The 18,061-nt window shown below is 37.9% G+C and overlaps 1 protein-coding gene across 9 annotated transcripts in view; it reads right to left on the reverse strand.

Moving 5' to 3' along the window:
- Window positions 1-18,061, reverse strand: part of Ralgapa2 (Ral GTPase activating protein catalytic subunit alpha 2) — a 334,911-nt gene that overhangs the window by 298,871 nt on the left and 17,979 nt on the right. For 8 of the 9 annotated variants that reach the window (XR_009226010.1, XR_009226009.1, XR_009226008.1 and 5 more), the window contains exons 2-3: window positions 9,418-9,528; window positions 4,957-5,009 (exon numbers count right to left, since the gene is read on the reverse strand). Coding sequence is in view for 5 of the 9 variants with exons in the window: in XM_046435038.1 (XP_046290994.1) it covers window positions 4,957-5,009; window positions 9,418-9,528 (164 nt within the window). In the remaining 4 variants the exon portion in view is untranslated. Of the gene's footprint in view, window positions 1-4,956; window positions 5,010-9,417; window positions 9,529-18,061 lie in introns of those variants that run through there. The other variant, XM_058576498.1, reaches the window with a different exon arrangement.

Raw genomic sequence — 18,061 nt, forward strand, 5'->3', positions numbered from 1 at the left:
TAGAATAAGGAATAATGAAAACAACTGTGCTGTTTATCCATAATGTCTAACTCTGGGATCAGGAAAACAACTGAGTGAGTAGCCTGAACATAGGTAGCTTTTAAAATTAAACAACTTCTATATATGGGAAAGTAAGGAAATTCTGTGCTATCAGATTCTAGTAGCTTTATTAACCATATATGTATACCTCTGAACTATTCTATTTCTCTACTCAAAGGGAATGGCATACAACATGACAGATGTCCCTGTATTAACTATATTTTCTGTATTAATATTCTGACATCTGAGGCATTACTGACCTGAGAAAAATATCCTCTACCAGTGTTAACTAAGTCCTAGAGACAGTGTCCAAGAGTATGCTCTTGATATGCCAACCAACCAATCCCCAAGCCCATAAGCCCACCTCCATTTATGAGCTCTCACACTCTGAGACACTATGTCCCTTCTATATTCACTCAGAAGCCAGATACTGGACAACCAAGTGCCACCCCTATGACCCAGAGTCTGCTGAAATTATTTAAGTTATTCAATTCTAAACCTACTTAGCTTGCCTACCTTGCCTTGACCATTCCCTCTTGCAAAGCTACAACAAAAGCACGTGCCCTCAGTTCCACTTTTTCTTTGCCTGCTGAATTCCCCTTGGTGCTCCTTGGGGTGGCCCTATGTGGCATTCCATACCCTGTTTTTAGAGAACTGTGTGCATGATTAAAACTTCTCCCTTCATGGAAATTATTATCATATCTGTGTGTCTTACACCAGATTAAAACAAACACTGGATACCATTAAAATAACCTCTCAAGAGCTGAATCCAGAAGATTCTCAAAGTCAAATGAATTCTTTTTCTTTGAAGCCTATCACCAGGTATCTTACACTTTCAACCCCAACCCTTCTTTCCCCTACACAGGTAACTACTTCAAGGGCCACCACCAACATCACACTTATGAAATGGGCATTCAGAATTTTGTAACTCAGCAGGTCTTTCCTAGAGTTCTGATGTAAATTCATTCTTACTGGTGGACTCTTCAGCTTATCATGAAATGTTTACATATGGTTCATGAGGACAAGAGGCTCTCTATCTTGCTCACTGTTGTATCTGCAGCACCTAGACTTGTGCCTACCACAGTAGAACCCAGCAGATTGTGCCTGATGAATGATTGAATGGACTATACAACAATGAATACATGTTGACATAGATGGTAGAATGCAGCTTGAGAGGCAAGACAATATCCAGACTTAAGGGGTAGACAGTGTGGCCGCAAGTTAAAAATATGGGTTCTAGAATCAGACCACAGGCTAACTCCCTGCTCTACCATTTGCCAAATATGCAATGTTAAGACAGACCACAAATCCACCCACCCCACCCCAATTTTTTATCCATAATAACAGGTTAAAATGGAACCTACTTCAGAAGGAAAAGATTAAACAGGATGGTCTATGAAAAACATTTACAGTCTGCTCAAGATAGCAATATAAATTCATGTTTTGGGGTTCCACACGATCAACCCCACCTCTCCAATTGAAACATATAACAATCATGGATGAAATGTTTTTAAAAGAAGACTCAAAATCATAGTAAAATTTGTGATAAACACCTCCATGAATCAACAATAATAGAAACCCTAGGTGGTACACATATTTAAAGCAAAGACAGCTAGTTAGAAGGTCAACCTCCAAAGGATACATGTGCTCCTACTGGATGTAAAGACAGATGGAAAGGTCTACTGACTGCCTAAACTGTGACCTGGGCTAAACTAGTAGCCTTGATTACATATCACTTACTTTACCAAAACACTGAAATACCTCCAGAAGCTTGCTACATCCAAAACTACTATTTCTGTTTCCAAAGGTTCCCTCTCAGTTTGCTCCTGACAAAAGCAGGCTGCAGCTCTCTTCACATACATACTCTTCTTCTGTACCTTCTTAATTTCCATACTTCTCTACTTTCTTACAGTTCTTTCCTGTTTATAAAATATTCCTACATAATATCCCTTTTGTAATGATACATCTTAATAAAATAAATTCTACTTCTTCTAAAAGAAGCCTTTCCCAATTATTTACATATTGATAAGTAGTCACTCTGGAGCCCTCACAAACCATTTCTTAATATGGCACTAATGTAGAAAGAAAGATACCCATAATGAAACATACAAAGAACAACCTCCCTTCTAAATCGAGAGACAGACAATTGAGCATAATATATTCATTTGTTTACTAAACAAAATGAAAACTTTATGAAGCTTTGAATAATATATATTTGTTCTATTACACAGGCAACTAATCCTCTGTGAAAGTTAATGTATCACTAATAATCCTCCCTGCTCTAGAATTTTTGGACTTGAAGGGAAGGAACTGAAACTTCTGTGAGAGACTTAAGAACTAGGATGCCAGAAGGACTTTTCTGCTGCAGGACAGCTAGCCCTGGGATCAATAAATATAATTCTTGAGACATTAGAGAAACTAATAAGGGACTAAAAAAATTAGTAGAGGAAGAGAACAAAGAAAGAAGAGTGAGGGAGATAAAACATGAACCACAATCTGACTTGAGATCAACAAGCAAGGAAAAGAATGGAGGGTAGCAGGGAGCTAATGTCAAAACCAGCACTAGAATCTCCAGATGTCTGTTCCCTCCAGACCCCAGGCCCCAACCCAGAGTAAGCCTGAACCTGAAATGTCATTAATAAACCAGGACCCTCAAAGGAAGCTAAAGTGATCCCAATCAAGACCAGTCCTAGATTCCTGGCCAAAGAAAAGAAAAACCATCTGGAAACCAGAATTGATAAATATTGGATCTGTGTCCAATTAATATTGATCTCAAAATCAAATGTCACAAAATACGCAAGAAAAAAAGTCACTCTGAGTGAGAGACAACTGAGATAGCCAACAGGTTTAATCCATTAGGGGCTTCACATATTAGCATTGTCAGATATAAAATATGAAATATTATACAGTAAACATTTAAGAAAATTTTTTAAATGTCTAAAAAGGAACAAGGGTCAAGAGGCTATCAAAAGTAATCAGCTACGTAACAATACCGATTCAAAAACCTACGAAAATGTGAAACAAATATCATTGAAATTTACAGCTCAATAGCTGAGTTAAGCAATAGATTAGACCTGAATAAAGAGTTACTGAACTGGAAGAAAGAATTGAAGAGATTTCCCAGAATGCAACACAAGAGATTTGGGGAAGAGAAAACAAAAGCAATCTTAAGAGACAGAAAAGATAGAACAAGAAGTTTAAATAAGAATCCTAGAAAGTATAGTCAAGTGTCAGCATTTGAGAATACAATAGCCAAGAACTGTATAGGCTTTTTTTTCCCTTGTCATCATTCCCTCAATCATATAGTATAACAACTATTTACATAGCATTTACATTATATTAAGTCTTATAAGTCATCTTGAAATGATTTATAGTATATTGAAGAATGTGTGTAGGTTATATGTAAATACTATGCCATTGTCAGCCACTGATAAGTTTCTAGGGAGTGATTGCCTACAGAGTTAAGGAAGGATGGCAACAAGGAGGAGCACCCAAGTACCTTCTAGTCCACGAAATGGACAAAAAGGAGGGTATCAGCAGTACAGGTTTTATTAGCATATTCTATAACTCACATTTGCATCACCCATTAGAGAAAAAAAATAATTGAATTTAACAGAAGAGTTCGAACAAATGATGATCAGCATATTCATATTTAAGTAGTAGACTTAATTAAAGCTCCTCTTAAAAATAACTCCTCTGAAGAGGGTTCATTAACAGGAGGGTAACCATAGGAAACACAATAACCACCATAAAATATACCATGAATCAATGTCTGTTACTCTGGGGAAGGAGTACCACTCTCAAAGGAGAAAGAGGAGAACCATGTTATTAAGCACCAGTCATGAGCCAAGTCCTGAGCTGGCAAGTTCCCATATCTTGCTTTATTTCATAAACACAAATAGCCACTCACCATTCTCCCACAGAAAGCTTTCCCGCCCTGGTCTTCCCCTCCAGCCAACTCTGCAGCAAGTGCATATTTGGCCTGTCCTCCATAGCCAAAAACGTTTCTCTTGTCACACCAACCTAAGTACTTCTAAACATGAGTAATTTCTAGACAATCAACAATTAACTTTCAGAATTTATAATTCAGTTCTGAGGGTAGCTCTTTGTATACCCATAATCAGGCACTTAACTAATACATCTAGGTAAGAAAGATTTTAAGCTTAATACAGTAAAACCTTCAGCAAGGGCTGGGGTTGTGGCTCAGTGGTAGAGCACTTGCCTAGCACATGTGAGGCACTAGTTTGATCCTCAGCATCACATAAAAATAAATAAATAAAATAAAAGTATATTGAAAAAAAAAAAAGAAACCTGCAGCTAAACATTCTGCCAGCTTTGAAGAGAATATTATCAACACACAGATATTCAGATACAAATAAAAATCACAACCTTATTAGTATTCAGAAAATATACATATAAAAACAATGAGGTCTGCATTTATCAAAAGACAAATCATCTCCAGCAGAGGAAATTTATATAGGACTTAGATATTAAGTTTACATAATCTTTATAATGGAAAGCAGTTCAGCACTATTACTACTTAAAATGTGCACAGTTTTTTGTTTGTTTATGTTAGTGCTAAGGATGGAACCCAAGGCCTTGGAAATTCTAGGCAACCACTCTACCACTAAGCTACATCCCTACCCCTTAAAATAGACATACTTAATTCGTCCATCTAATAACTTCACTTATAGTTAGCTATACAGGAAAAAATTTCCCATGTTATTAAAAAAATCACAAGAACATTCTTTGCTGCATGGTTTGTAAAAGTGGAAGGAAAGTAGGAAGAAAAGAAAGAAGGAAGAACACATCCACCTACAGCCATTTATTTCTATTTGTTTTCAAATGAAATTAAAAATCTAAAATATCTCTCTTTTATAAAAATCTTAAAAGCTGAAAGAATTAACCAAAACTTACTTCAAAAAGAAAGAGGATGGAGTCCAGCTCCTCCCTTTGTGACTTATTATTCCCTGAAACAGTAAAAGAAGATAGTTATCAAGATAACATTTAAACTCTAGGTTACTACACATTATGTTAATAATCACCTTGAAACATGTAAGCATCAACAAACATTAATTTATACAAAAATACCTAAAGACAGCATATAAGAAATGCAATGACAACTGAGCAGACCAGAACTGCCCCTTGCTAGACACAGCTTCTGTGTTCCTCAACCAGGAGCAGATAATTCATTCACTTCTCAACTAGTTACTTATTATAAGCTCAAATTGTGGCTGAATGACAGCAAAAACAAAGAGTTCTAGCTTGGTCACAGAAACAGGCATACAGCAAGTAACATGTGTAAAAAGCAGTATCTCTTTGGGCAATGATATACTATTCTTTTGATAATAACAATAATAATCACCACAACACCTCCAGGAACAGTCACCATTTATTGTCTTCTCTATACCAGAATTTGTATGCTTTGTGCTCAGCTTACATCATCTACCTTAGGAATCAGCAAACTTTTTCTTAAAAATAAATACTTCAGGTTTCGGTTCTCTGGTAAACACTTAAGGTTTTCTAAGTCTTCCTTATAATCACTCAATACAGATATTATAATGCAAAAGCAGCCACAGGTAATACATAGATTAATTTATATAAGACTTAGATATAAGTTTATATAATCTTTATAGTGGAAAGCAGTTCAGCACTATTACTATTTAAAATGTGCACACTGCTTTTTGTTTGTTTGTTTGTTAGTGCTAGGGATGGAACCCAAGGCCTTAGAAATGTTAGGCATGGGTATAGCTGTGTCCAGTGAAACTTTATTTATAAAAACAGGCAGCAAACTATGAGTTACAGGCCCCTGATATAATGGAATCTCCACAGTTCTGTGAAGTGTTTCATTCACTCATTGAACAAATACTAAAGAATGTCTATATTTCAGGGATTATTCTAGCCCCTGAAGCTACATGAAATGAACAAAACAGACAACAATCCCTGCCCTGAGGAAGATTACATTCTGGCAGAAGGCACTCTATAAAGGAGTGGATGGGGAAGGAAGGGGACAGGGTGTTAGCAATGATGGTGGAATGTGATGGACATCATTATCCAAAGTACATGTATGAAGACATGAATTGGTGTGAAAATACTTTATGTACAACAAGAGACATGAAAAAATGTGCTCTATATGTATAATAAGAATAGTAATGCATTCTGCTGTCATTTATTTTTTTAAAAAATCAATTAAAAATAAAATAAAACTGCCAGGGAAGGTGGACTTTCAAAAATAATTAATTAATTAATAAGTGAGAAAAACCAAGAGGGAAAGAAGTTGGAGCAATCAAAAAGGGGTGGTGTGCAATTTTGATTAGGGAAGGCAAGGAATGCCTTTCTGGTAGAGTAACAAGTTAGTAAAGATTCAAAGAGGTAAGGAAACAAGCTATATGAAAACTGGGGGTAAGGAAGCAAGCCATATGGAAATTTGAGGGAGGAATGAATGCTCAAGGCAGAGGGACCGGACAGTACAAAGTTCCTGTGGCTGAGAATGTCTGGCAGGATAAGGAAACATCCAGAAGGCCCTTGAGGCTGGAGTAAAGAAGGGAAGATTCTAGCAGTTGAGGCTAGAGAGTAAGCAGGGTAAAGGAAGATTAGGTAGTGCCTGAGGTCACTGTAAAAACTTTGGGAATGAGAAGCCATTTGAGGGTTAGAGCCACAGAGTTATGATTTGACTCACATTTTTAAAGCATGGCTCCAGCTACTCTTTAAAAGAGATTTGGGGGTAGGGAAAGGTACAAGGAGATCCTTTCTGAAGTTACTGCTATAGTCTGTGATAGGATAACAGGAGTTGCACTGTTACTGGTATAGGCAATGAGACAAGGCCAAAGGTTCTGGATATATTTTGAAAGTAGAGCTAATAACTCCAAGTTTTGGCATGAATAACTGGAAAGTTGAAGTTATCACAAAGTGGTTTCATTATGCCTAATAAACGTTTTCTTTTTTATTCCTTTTTGGGGGCACACTTTCAATATAACAGATTATACTAAAAGCAAAAAAACTTCAAAAATGTCACCCTGTTTTTAGTGGTTCTTCATTGAGTCCTGTGATAAAGTGAAAAAATGAACACAATCTTTCCCCTCCCTTCAAGAGATATTTCTTTCTCTATCCTTTGAATCTGGGATGCCATATGACTTGCTCTGGCCAAAGTGACATTAGCAAATGTGAGAAAGTTGCTGAGCCTGGAACTCTACCACCAAATGAAGGAGTCCAACCTAGTCTGCTAGTTGGGTAATAAGAAGCTGTATGGAGAACTAAAGCATGCTAATCAGCAGCTCACCAATCACAAGACTATGTGAAGGAGGCCATCCAATATTAGCTGACCTCACAGGCAAGAGCCAGTCTAATTAAGAAGAACTTCCTGTATACCTAGAGAATCATAAACACTGTTTTAAGGCATTCAGTTTTAGTGTGGTTTCTTATGCAGCACAAATTAAGTGATAGTCATAAACAGCCAAATTTTTCTAAAAGGACAGAAGAAAGAAGAAAGAGGACAGTAGAGAAAGACAAAGAAGGGGAAACCCTTTAAAAAGAGGGGGGTTTTGGTAGAATATATTTTTTAATCTGGGGTTTTAATTTTCTTTGCTATTTTTTAACTATTTATTTATTTTTAAAAGATTCTTTTTAAGATGACACAATATCTTTATTTTTTTTTTTTATTTTTATGTGGTGCTGAGGATCAAACCCAGTGCCTCACATGTGCTAGGCAAGCGCTTTACCACTGAGCCACAACCCCAGCCCATCTTTACTATTTAAATTGTACACAATATCACACTTTTCTCCTCCACACACCTGAGAGAGAAAATGAACTGGGGTAAGAGTAGGAAACAAGATAAATATCAAACCATTTTATATTTTAAATATTTACCAATTTGGAAAAACTCAAACTCAAGAGTTACATTAATTTATACATCACAGAGACAGGGGTGGGGACTGAGAAATCCATTAAAAATAAAACGCACTGGTATCCTGGGCACATGCTCACATATGACTTGATGATTAGTTTGAGTCCACAGCATTCACTAAGACTATAAGACACCTGTTGTGGGTCAGAGCCCACCTTGTTGCCTAGTCCCAAATCCCTTCCCCTCCACACTTGACATGTACCTCTGTTTGACTGGAGGAATCAGGGCATCTGACAGGAAGCCCCTCCATTTTTCTTCTCAACCTTAATATGTCTTTGTGTCTACAGTCATCATCTTATTTTTTTCTCCTTACATAAAAAGGTCACCTTGTACCCTTTCAGACATCACTGAGTATCTCTTCATCTTACTATTCATTTGTATCCTTTGTAATAAATGGGTAAACATTTTATAATAAATGAGTAAATAGGAAGTGTTTCTCTGAATTCTGTGAATTGTTCTGGCCAATTAATCAAACCCAAGGAGCAAGTCATAGGAACCCCTAATTATAGCCAGTTGTCACAGGAAAAAGTCACAACCTGGAGCTTGTGACTGGCAATCTGAAGTGGGGGCAGTGTGAGGCTCTTAACTGAGACTTTAACCTGTGAGATCTGATGCTATCTCCAAGTAGAGAGCATCATCATCAGGACTGAATTGAGTTACAGGGCACCCAGATAATTTCCACTGGAAAATAAGATGTCAGAATGTTGGGCTGAGTGGTGTGAGAGTAGAAAAAGATATTTGGTTTGTTTATCCTAATTAAAATGATCTCCCCAACAGATAACATGAAAACAAAAGATGAAGGTAGTAATGCCAGCTAACATTTACTGACCATGTAAATGTGTCAAATTCTGTTCTAAAATCCTAGGATACCTGTTAACCTATTTAATGCTAACAGGAAGAAGCCACCCCAGAGAAAGGTCAACCCCTGGGGCTAGTCTGGATCCCCAACTACACTATCCTGCCACTTAAATACACAGCAAGGATATACATGTAACATTTTTAGTTTGCCTTTCAAATAATTTTTTATATATAGGCAAAACCATAAACATAAGACATTAATAACATATGGAAAGATATGCATAAAACTTTCCATGCAGGTTGCTTCTGCAAAGGAGGACAAAAAATCTGGTCAAAGCAGATATTTCTATTTTCATTCCAAACCCTCTAATGAAATCTGAATTTTTAATACTGTACACATATTAATTTTCCTTCTTCTTTTTAAATAAAATTATTCCTTTGGAATTTATACCTTCTACAGGTCACTTTACTATTTTCTCTTTACCTATTAGTTGTTCAATTAACATCTGCAAAAGGGAAGACTCAATGGAAACAAAGATATCAACAAGTCCATCATGATCTCACAGCTTTGTTGAAGGCCTAACAAGAAAACAAATAAAGCTAAAAAATGTAGAACGTATGGCTCATAACAGATACAACTTCTAAAATTTCGTTAGAAAATTAAAGAAATGCTTACCTTTTAATTTTAAACTATTTTCCAGTGTTATAAAATTTTCATAGAAGATGAAATATATCTGTGAATAGTTGGTCTCAAAAAACTGCTTAAGATCACCTGCATCCACATTATCTGAAAAGAAAAAGTTTTCATTTACACAATTATCAGAATTTAGAAATAATCTTTTCAGAAATGAAGGAAAGCTAGTCTTATCCCCTTAACAAAGCAAAACAAAACAGTATTCCCATTTGTTTATTCTCCATCTAAGAGGTTCTGAATGGTACTGGGGCACCAACCACCACAAAGGAGACTCTGAGGCTGAGTCAAGGAGATAAGAGCTGATGTAGGCACAGAACTCACAGGCCAACTAGAAGGTCAGAGGTAGAGGAGGTAAGTGGGTCTGGGGGAGGGACAGATGACTTCCTCTTAGGGGAGAAGGATGTGGAGGTTTATGGAAAAGGCAGTTTTTCACATAGGCCTTGAAGAGGGATGGGTTTGTACCTATGGAAACAATGTTGCTGGTGTCTCTGGGCATAAAAAAAGTAATCAACTCAAGTGAACCAGCACATGCTCCCTACCATATCCACCCAGCCATGCTCATCTGGGCCCACATCTTCTATCTTCCTTCCTGTTTCAAGGTGACCAGCCTCTACTCCTACTCAGGTACTGTGGGACCTGCCATGTGTTCTTAAAGTTGTCCCTGTTGTACCAGACAAAACTGTTGTACCAGACAGTTTTGCTAAGATCAGGAACTGCAAGTAGATAAGTGGGTAATACAGGGGACTGGCCCAGAGACAACTACCTTTAGGTCTGAGCAGCAACATGGCTACTTCTGCTGAAAGTAACAATCAGCCCCAAAGAAACTTCACAACTCTGGGAATCAGAGTAGTTATCCATTGTCACACACATTTGTCATTTTCCTCAGCTAACAAGGTTGCTTATGTCATTTATAGGATCCTGACCAAGGAGTCAGTGCTTTGAAAGAATATTCTAGTAACCTGAGGAAAATTAAAAGACCCACCTTAAAATTCTACAAGGATTACTCAAGGAAAAAAAAATGTGTTGATATTCCATCCGTAAAAGTGGTGTCATTGCTTTTGCTGTTCCAAAATTGTGAATATATGGAGACATACCCATTACTGTGTATAATTTCTATAAAATTAACAATAATGCAGATGGATCTAAAGAATTATTTTTCTTTGGTTATCATGGTAGGGGCTTCCAAGCAAAAAAATTTCCCTGCTTCTTTGAACTCACACACATTAGCAAGTAATATAAGCTGCCAATCTGATGTTATATTTACTGCACCAAAATAACACTGAGCGCTCAGCAGTAAAAATTGCTAGTAACTAACAAATTTACCTGTGCAGAAGCAGGTAACAATGAAACTAGCATTACCAACCCACATGAACATTATCATTCTCATAAGCTACACAAGCTCGCCAAGGAATCCTAGAGTCCCTATGCAGAATCTTCCAGTTCCAAGGAAAGGTTTTGTGCATTTTAATTGCAGTGCAAACTGCTAGCCCATCTGCCACTAATTGTTTCCTCTGCTGGAAGCACAATAACTCCAGTCAGTTCCCACTCACTATCACTGAAACATCACTATCCCACACCCAGACTAGTTCTGTACCTTTGCTGTATGATCTCCACCTGGCTCTTCCCCTGTTCTGAAACATGTCATACTTCATTTCCAGTGGAATGTTAATAAAATTCTTGGATTGATTATGATTGAATCACCTATCTTCTTTATTAGGTATAGTTCCTATACTCACATTCCCTGTATCCAGCACAATATTTAGTTCAAATTTTTCTTTAATCAGCTGAATAAAAGATATGACCTATAATACACAGATAAAATAATGACTATAAACTGTAAACCTATATGAAAGAAATGGTCTAACCCTCAAATCCTGAGGGTTATCAAAAGATAAATTTCATCTCCCTGCTGAGGGTTCTCAATTTCAATTTTCTACCCTGACATCTCCCGCTGTGAGCCCTATCCTCACAGTCAATGTATCACGTGAGGGTCTAAAAGGCCTTTCAAATTAAACACTGTCAAAGGGAAGACATCTCCATCAGATACAGTTCCAAGTCTGTCAGGCTTTCCCATCTCAATAACTTAGTATCACCAAGCATCAGCAGCAGTCAGCTGTTCAAACCAAAGCCTAGCACTCTCTGGGTCCACTCTTTCATCACCCATCTCCAACACACCAATCTCCCCTATCAGTTCATATTCAACATGTGTCCCAGCCCTGAACTTGCATCTGCCCTCCAAGGCTTTGCCTGGTCTACACTGCCAGGAATAAGCACAGGGGCTATAACTACCACCTACTGCCTAGGCTCCCTGCTTTCACCATTCTCCCATTCCCTATATTAGGTAACTTGAAAATTTACTAATATCAACCAAGTCAGATCACTCCTATACTTGAAACCATCTAATTAGCCTTCAGTACAGTACTTAAAATAAAATCCAAATTATTTACCATAGCCCACAAGGCCCTGAATAACTTTTCCTATTGAATCAACTTCATTGTGCAATACTCTTCCCTTCACATCTTACACTTTAGACACTATGACTTGTTTCTGTGACCCCAAAGTTCTTCATTTGGGGCTCCTAAAGGCTACTACCCCAATCCCCAGATCTTCATACAGCTGACTCAGTCTCATCCTTTAGAAACTGGATCACATGTCACCTCCTCAAAGAAATCTAGATGTACCCCATATGTCGCTCTTTACTTTTCATCTTCTACCCTGCCTTCTTGCTTGGTAGGCTCTGCAATGAACAGGTTTCAGACACAGAAGGCCCTAAGCAAGCAAACAATTTCATAAAGATGGGGAATGTGGGTACGCTGATGCGACAGAATGGTACAGAATGATTATTGGGTGATCAACAACTTCCCTACCTTGTCTTCCTTTGGTGCCCCGGAGACACTAGAAATATCAGCAACCTGAACAAAGAGAGTTCTTAAGAACTTTGAGAAGCCTTCATATTGATGATACTCTCATGAAGCCAAAAGTCCAGGTAACACACACCTTCCAATAACTTTTTGTGGACAAGGCACAAATGGTTCTGAGCTTAAAGCATTCACTATGGGTTAGGGACATAGCTCAGTGATAAAGTTCATGGCAGCATGCATGAGGCTCTACATGTTGATCCCTAGCACAAAGGAAGGAAGCGGGAGAGAGGGGTAAGAGGTGGGAAAGGCAGAGAAGGAAAGAAGAGGAGAGGAGAAAGAAAAAAAAAAAACACCACACTACTAGCAGGACAAGTATATGCATTCAAGGTAACCCAAAACACAGTGAAGTTAGAAGCATAACATTAGTAACATACTCAATTCATCTACACATGTTGAGGGTTCTTGATTTCTCAGGGAGTACTCCTCACACAACTTCCCCTATAGAACTAAAGAGTAGTTAAAATTATCTCCTTGTTCATTCACTTCTGCACTGTTTTGCACACCCCACGAGAATGTGAACTGCATGAAGGCAGTAATCCTGTCTGTTTTGTTCACTACCCTATCTCCAGCCCCAAGAACAAAGCTGGCGCACAGAAGACATCTAATTATTATTAAAGGAATAAACAAAGAATAAACATCAAATGTTTCACATCTGTAATTCAAAATCTTGAATCAATTCTTGATTCACCTGTTTCTCCAAAGACTCATCAAAAGAATATTTATAGATTAAGCATAAGTCTTGGGGGAGGCAACCACAGGCACTGGAATTTAACACCCTACAAAATGAACACTATAAAAAAAATCAAAAGCCTGATTTTTAGCAAGGCTAACTTCAAGATGCAGAGAGATTAAGGATAGCTCTGCTCAGAAGTTAAATGAGTATAACCACAAACTTCCTTTAGACAGACATTCTTGACCCATTCATTCAAACATTTATTGAGTTCCTACCCATGGTAGCTAGCACTGTGTCAAGTGCTAAGAAATTCAAAGAGAAAAAGACCCAAGGCTATCAAAGGTGCATGGATGAATAAGCAAGCAACACTAAAAGCCCCATGGCTAAAGACCATGCCCATGCAGAGCACCAAGGGAGAGAATGAATAACACTATACAGAGGGGCTGGGAATATTACTAACATCATACATCTATGTCTGTTGTATGCTTTAAAAGACACTTTCATGAATTTATTTCACTCATACCATAACACTGTGAAATAGACTGGGCAAGGGTGGTCAAGAGAAATCAGTACAATGAAAAGTACCTCATGTGACCTGCGCAAGGTATCACAGCCAGTTAGGACATGGGCAAAACTCCTGTCTAGGGCTTCAGAGTCCAAATTTGAGCCGTACAAAGTCTCAGACAAATGGGTATAAGTCAAAACTAGAAATCAGATCACAAATAAGAAATTATTCCCATGGGAAAAGAAAGAAAGAAATTATCCCCATGGGAGCCAGAGGAAAGGGAGCAGGAAGAGAAAAGCCCAAGATAAGAAGCCAAATTGGGGAAGCAGCAGTTTGTGTACATTCTCCATAGCCTCAAGTGCTGGTGAAAAGAAGGGAGATGGGAGGACAAGAGCAGGCTCCAGAGGCAGACTGGAAACTGCCTTTGATTCTAAGAGTCCAGCAGGGATGCTGGCATGACACCTTACGACTATCACAAAACTCACGAAAGTACATCCAAATTAACCACAGGGAAGCAAGTGGCAGACAGTCTTGCAAAGGCAGGGGTCATTCCCACATTTTTAAAGAAATCTTTAATTATTCATTCTACTTCACCACCAACCAATAGCCAGTAAACTGTACCTATTATTTTCATTATACTCAAAGACAATTTTCTATATTCTAGACCAAACCCACCCTCTTGCATTTCTTTGTCCAGCTAAAACCTCTTGTGGACAATTATTTCTCCATATCTAACTAGAAGGCAACAACAAAGGTGGAGGGCAAAATCTTTGGAACATACTGTCTGAGTTCAAATGCAGAAGGACCTTGGACAAGTTATTTAAACGTGTTTCTCAATTTCATCTGAAAAATGAGGCTAACAATGGTTCCCACATTACAGGACTGCTATGATAATAAAATGAACATATACAAAGTGTTTCTGAGAATGTCTGCCAGTCAGCATTAAATAAATGCTAGTTGTTTTCTAGAATCACTTCCCAGCCATCACTATATCATGTTTCTAAGTACCTTTTGACCAAAGCAAATCAGAAAATGAGCCCTAAATCAGGGTGGGTGGGCACCATCCAAGGCTGTGGTTGTAGAAAAGGCATTTTTAGAAACCATGAGAGGGAAATAGGAGGTTGTTTAAATGTGAGAGCAGAATCACCTACCTAAGTAATGGTGCATTACTAATGACATTCATTCTTGACAACATTTTCTGTCTTGTGTTTGACTAGTTCAATGCACTTCATTATTTTCCTTATTTTTATTGTTTCTAGATGACTTTTTTTAAGTGTCAAGTTATCTTGAATTCTTCACTTATCCCTTTTCCCTTTCACTAACCTATGATTTTGATGATCAGGCCTCCAGTGCCATTATCCAGGGAATTTGAGTATAAAATAGTTAGCAATACTCATCTTCATGTATACACGGATTTGTAGGCAGGGCTGGGATGGCTCTTAGGTTTGGGAAGTGGATGGAAGGTCATGGGACGGTGGTCATTCCCCACCAGGGAAAGCGGAGCATGAGTTCCTTCCTCCTCTTGACAGCATTCCACTGGGGCTGCTGAATGGGATAAAGATGTTTCCCCTTCCTTCTGTGCTTTCTAGGGGTCTGCAGAAGCAGGTTTTTGTGAGGCTGTGTTACGACCCTTTTAACTGCCATTTAAAAGGATTGTATGTGGAAGGAAATAAAGGGATCATCCCATTGGTTTCATGAGAGTGTTTGTTGGCAGTGTTTACTGGTGTATTAGGATTAAGTGCTATTTAATACAGAATGGTCTCATTAAATATATGAATTTCTGAGTCATTGAATTTTATGGCTTCATGGGTAGGTAGCTGCTGGCCCAAGGGGAACAAAGAAACTCAGGGATCCAACCCAACAATCTGGAGCCAACCTGCAGTCAGAAGAACTTCCCAGACCAGCACAGCCCAACACAATGAGGGAGGAAAACAGATGCTTATAAGGCTCATGGAAGCTACTAAAGTTTGGGATGCTTTGTTATGAAACATTATTGTGGAAATATTGGTGAAAAAGAAGAAACTCAACACAACTCAGCTTTAAAGCCCATGAGGGCCAGGAAGCCTTTAACGGGGTGCCCCCCAAGTACAACTATAATGTTACCTCCATTCGAGACAGAAAAGCAGAAAAATTGATCCAAGTAACAAAATCTGTCCATTGACACAAACTTCCTGTCAACAGTGACAGAGTGAGGACAGAGACTCCTCCTAACACCAACCAGCACATCTGAATATCACCTGTGCATGCAGTAAAGCCCTATAAAGGGAAACACCAAGGGTACTTAGGTAAAGAAGCAAAAGGTACACAATGAAGTCTTTCTAGTCTTAGTAGGTAATCACAAGACAGGAGGTGTACAGGGTATGAATGTGCTTCAAAGCCCAATCAATGCTCTTATCATCTTTATTACTGTTAAAGAGAATGTACATCTGAAAAATGTTCCTATATCCAGATATATTCAGATTCTAAAATGGGTCCTATATTGACAATACGCAAATGTACAATCTTCCTATGGATAGGAATACTAATGTACAGAGCAGTAATCACATCAAATGAAATCTTCTAGTCCCAAAGGCCTGAAACATGAGATCTAGTCAAAGGTGTGTTGTGATTAGCCCAGAAGAAAGAGGATGGAATACCAGGAGCCATAAAGGAGGCACAGAGTCCTCTTTGCCCCCTTATCTAAGCCCTATTCATCCCCCCAAGTCAGCTGGAAGGTCAAGTGACACCTTGCCTAGCTCCTCACTCACTGGTCTCCTGTAGCCCTCTTGTTTGTGGACTTCCATCTCCCCCAGAGTGCATCAGGTCCCCCTATCCCAAGGCACAGGCATTGAATACATCCACACTGAATAAATTTATCCATCGACAGAATCTAGATATATAGAAAGACTTGATAACTAATCCCTTTCTAAAAATGAGAAGAAAGTCCTGAAGGTCACAGCAAACTATTAAAAAACGTGATTAAAAACAAAAAACACCCAGGGTAAAACCTCTTAAAATAATGGGGAAAATTTTCTCCAAATCAAAAGAAGAGGTCAGAACTATTACCCTAGATACAAAATAAAGTAATAAGACAGGGTAGCAAGCAATGAAGATCCACTCTACAGCTATTAATCCTAATAAATAGTAATGTTTTCAAGATAATGACAGCACAACAACACAAATGTTCATCCCTTAAACTAATAAGAGTATTCATTTTCTTATAGCTAATATTTAAACATTGTTATATAAACATATCTACTATATATTTTTTAAATTCTGAAATCAGAAACATCTAGCTCAGCAGTAAATTTTTTATACTTACCAATATATATTTTTAAATGAAATTATATCATTATCTTTTACTTTCAAATAAATTATTTTCTACAAAACAGCAACAAATTACCACTATCATATTTACTAACACATGTGTATTTTTATGACTGCTACAGGTCTAAAATTTAAGGAACAACTATTACATGAGTAACTGCTAAAACTGTACTTTTTTAAAAAATAAAATATGTCCTTAGATCCACAATTCCCTTCTGTCTCTCAATAAGAATGAGAAAAATTGGTAGGGATCACAAACAGACTCTAATTACAAGGAGTATAAGGAATTTCAAAAGTATAATATAAGAAAACCAATATAAATCACCTGTGTTGGGGAATTTATTCCTCCTACAGATTTAGCCTCCAACACAGGACAAAGTTCCCCCAAATCTGACCCTCAGTCTCTGGCCTCTGCTCCAAGTTCTGCCCCACAAATCCAAATACCAACAGCAAAAGTCAGATTAGAAAAATACCCCATTCCCAATCTAATCCTACCCTACCCCTTTTATCTGCTTCTCTGCATTTTTTTCAGTTTAGGTTTATTTATAAAATTTCCCCAAAAGCTTTAAGAACCAAAGATTAAAGTCCATTCTACAAGTATACTCTTCTAATACCATACCATAAGACTTTATATTTCAGAAAAATTCTTTAGAGTAATACTATACTTTCAATCTGCATCCATTTTTAGGCATAAATACAGTTGATATGGAATCACTCCTGAAGTCATCCAGAAGTTAAGTAATAATAAACTCAAGATAATTCTGGCCCCTCCCCTAGTCCACCCTACCCCACAAAAGTGATGGGACATCCTTCTCTTGCTCCTGGAAAAATACTCTTTCCCTCTCCCTTACCTGGCTACATAAATTGCCTAAAGAGATTATAGTAAGAATATAAGAAGATTATAATAAGAAATCATCATAGATGACTCCCGAGGTGCACATCAGGAGATGTCTCAATAGCCTTGCACTCAGGTTTCCATCCATCTTCTGGGAATCCAAGATTCCCTCATGACCTTCATCTCTATCACCCTCACATAGCTCTGGATACAACCTAATCTCACCTTAGCTTCCTAACCTAATCCTCCTACCAACTCCACTCAATAAAGCTCACCAAATCTCTCCTCTAAGACACATTTAAAGGTCTCTTCTCCTTTGGTTCTGCCTGAAACCTAGCAGTCCTCAAAGAGGACTGTTTTCCTTGCAGGCTACCAGATAAGGCTTT

The sequence above is a fragment of the Marmota monax genome, unplaced genomic scaffold (assembly GCF_021218885.2).
Source record: "Marmota monax isolate L192 unplaced genomic scaffold, Marmota_monax_Labrador192_F-V1.1 WCK01_AAM20220418_F8-fsc00005, whole genome shotgun sequence".
Taxonomy (NCBI): Eukaryota; Metazoa; Chordata; class Mammalia; order Rodentia; family Sciuridae; genus Marmota; species Marmota monax.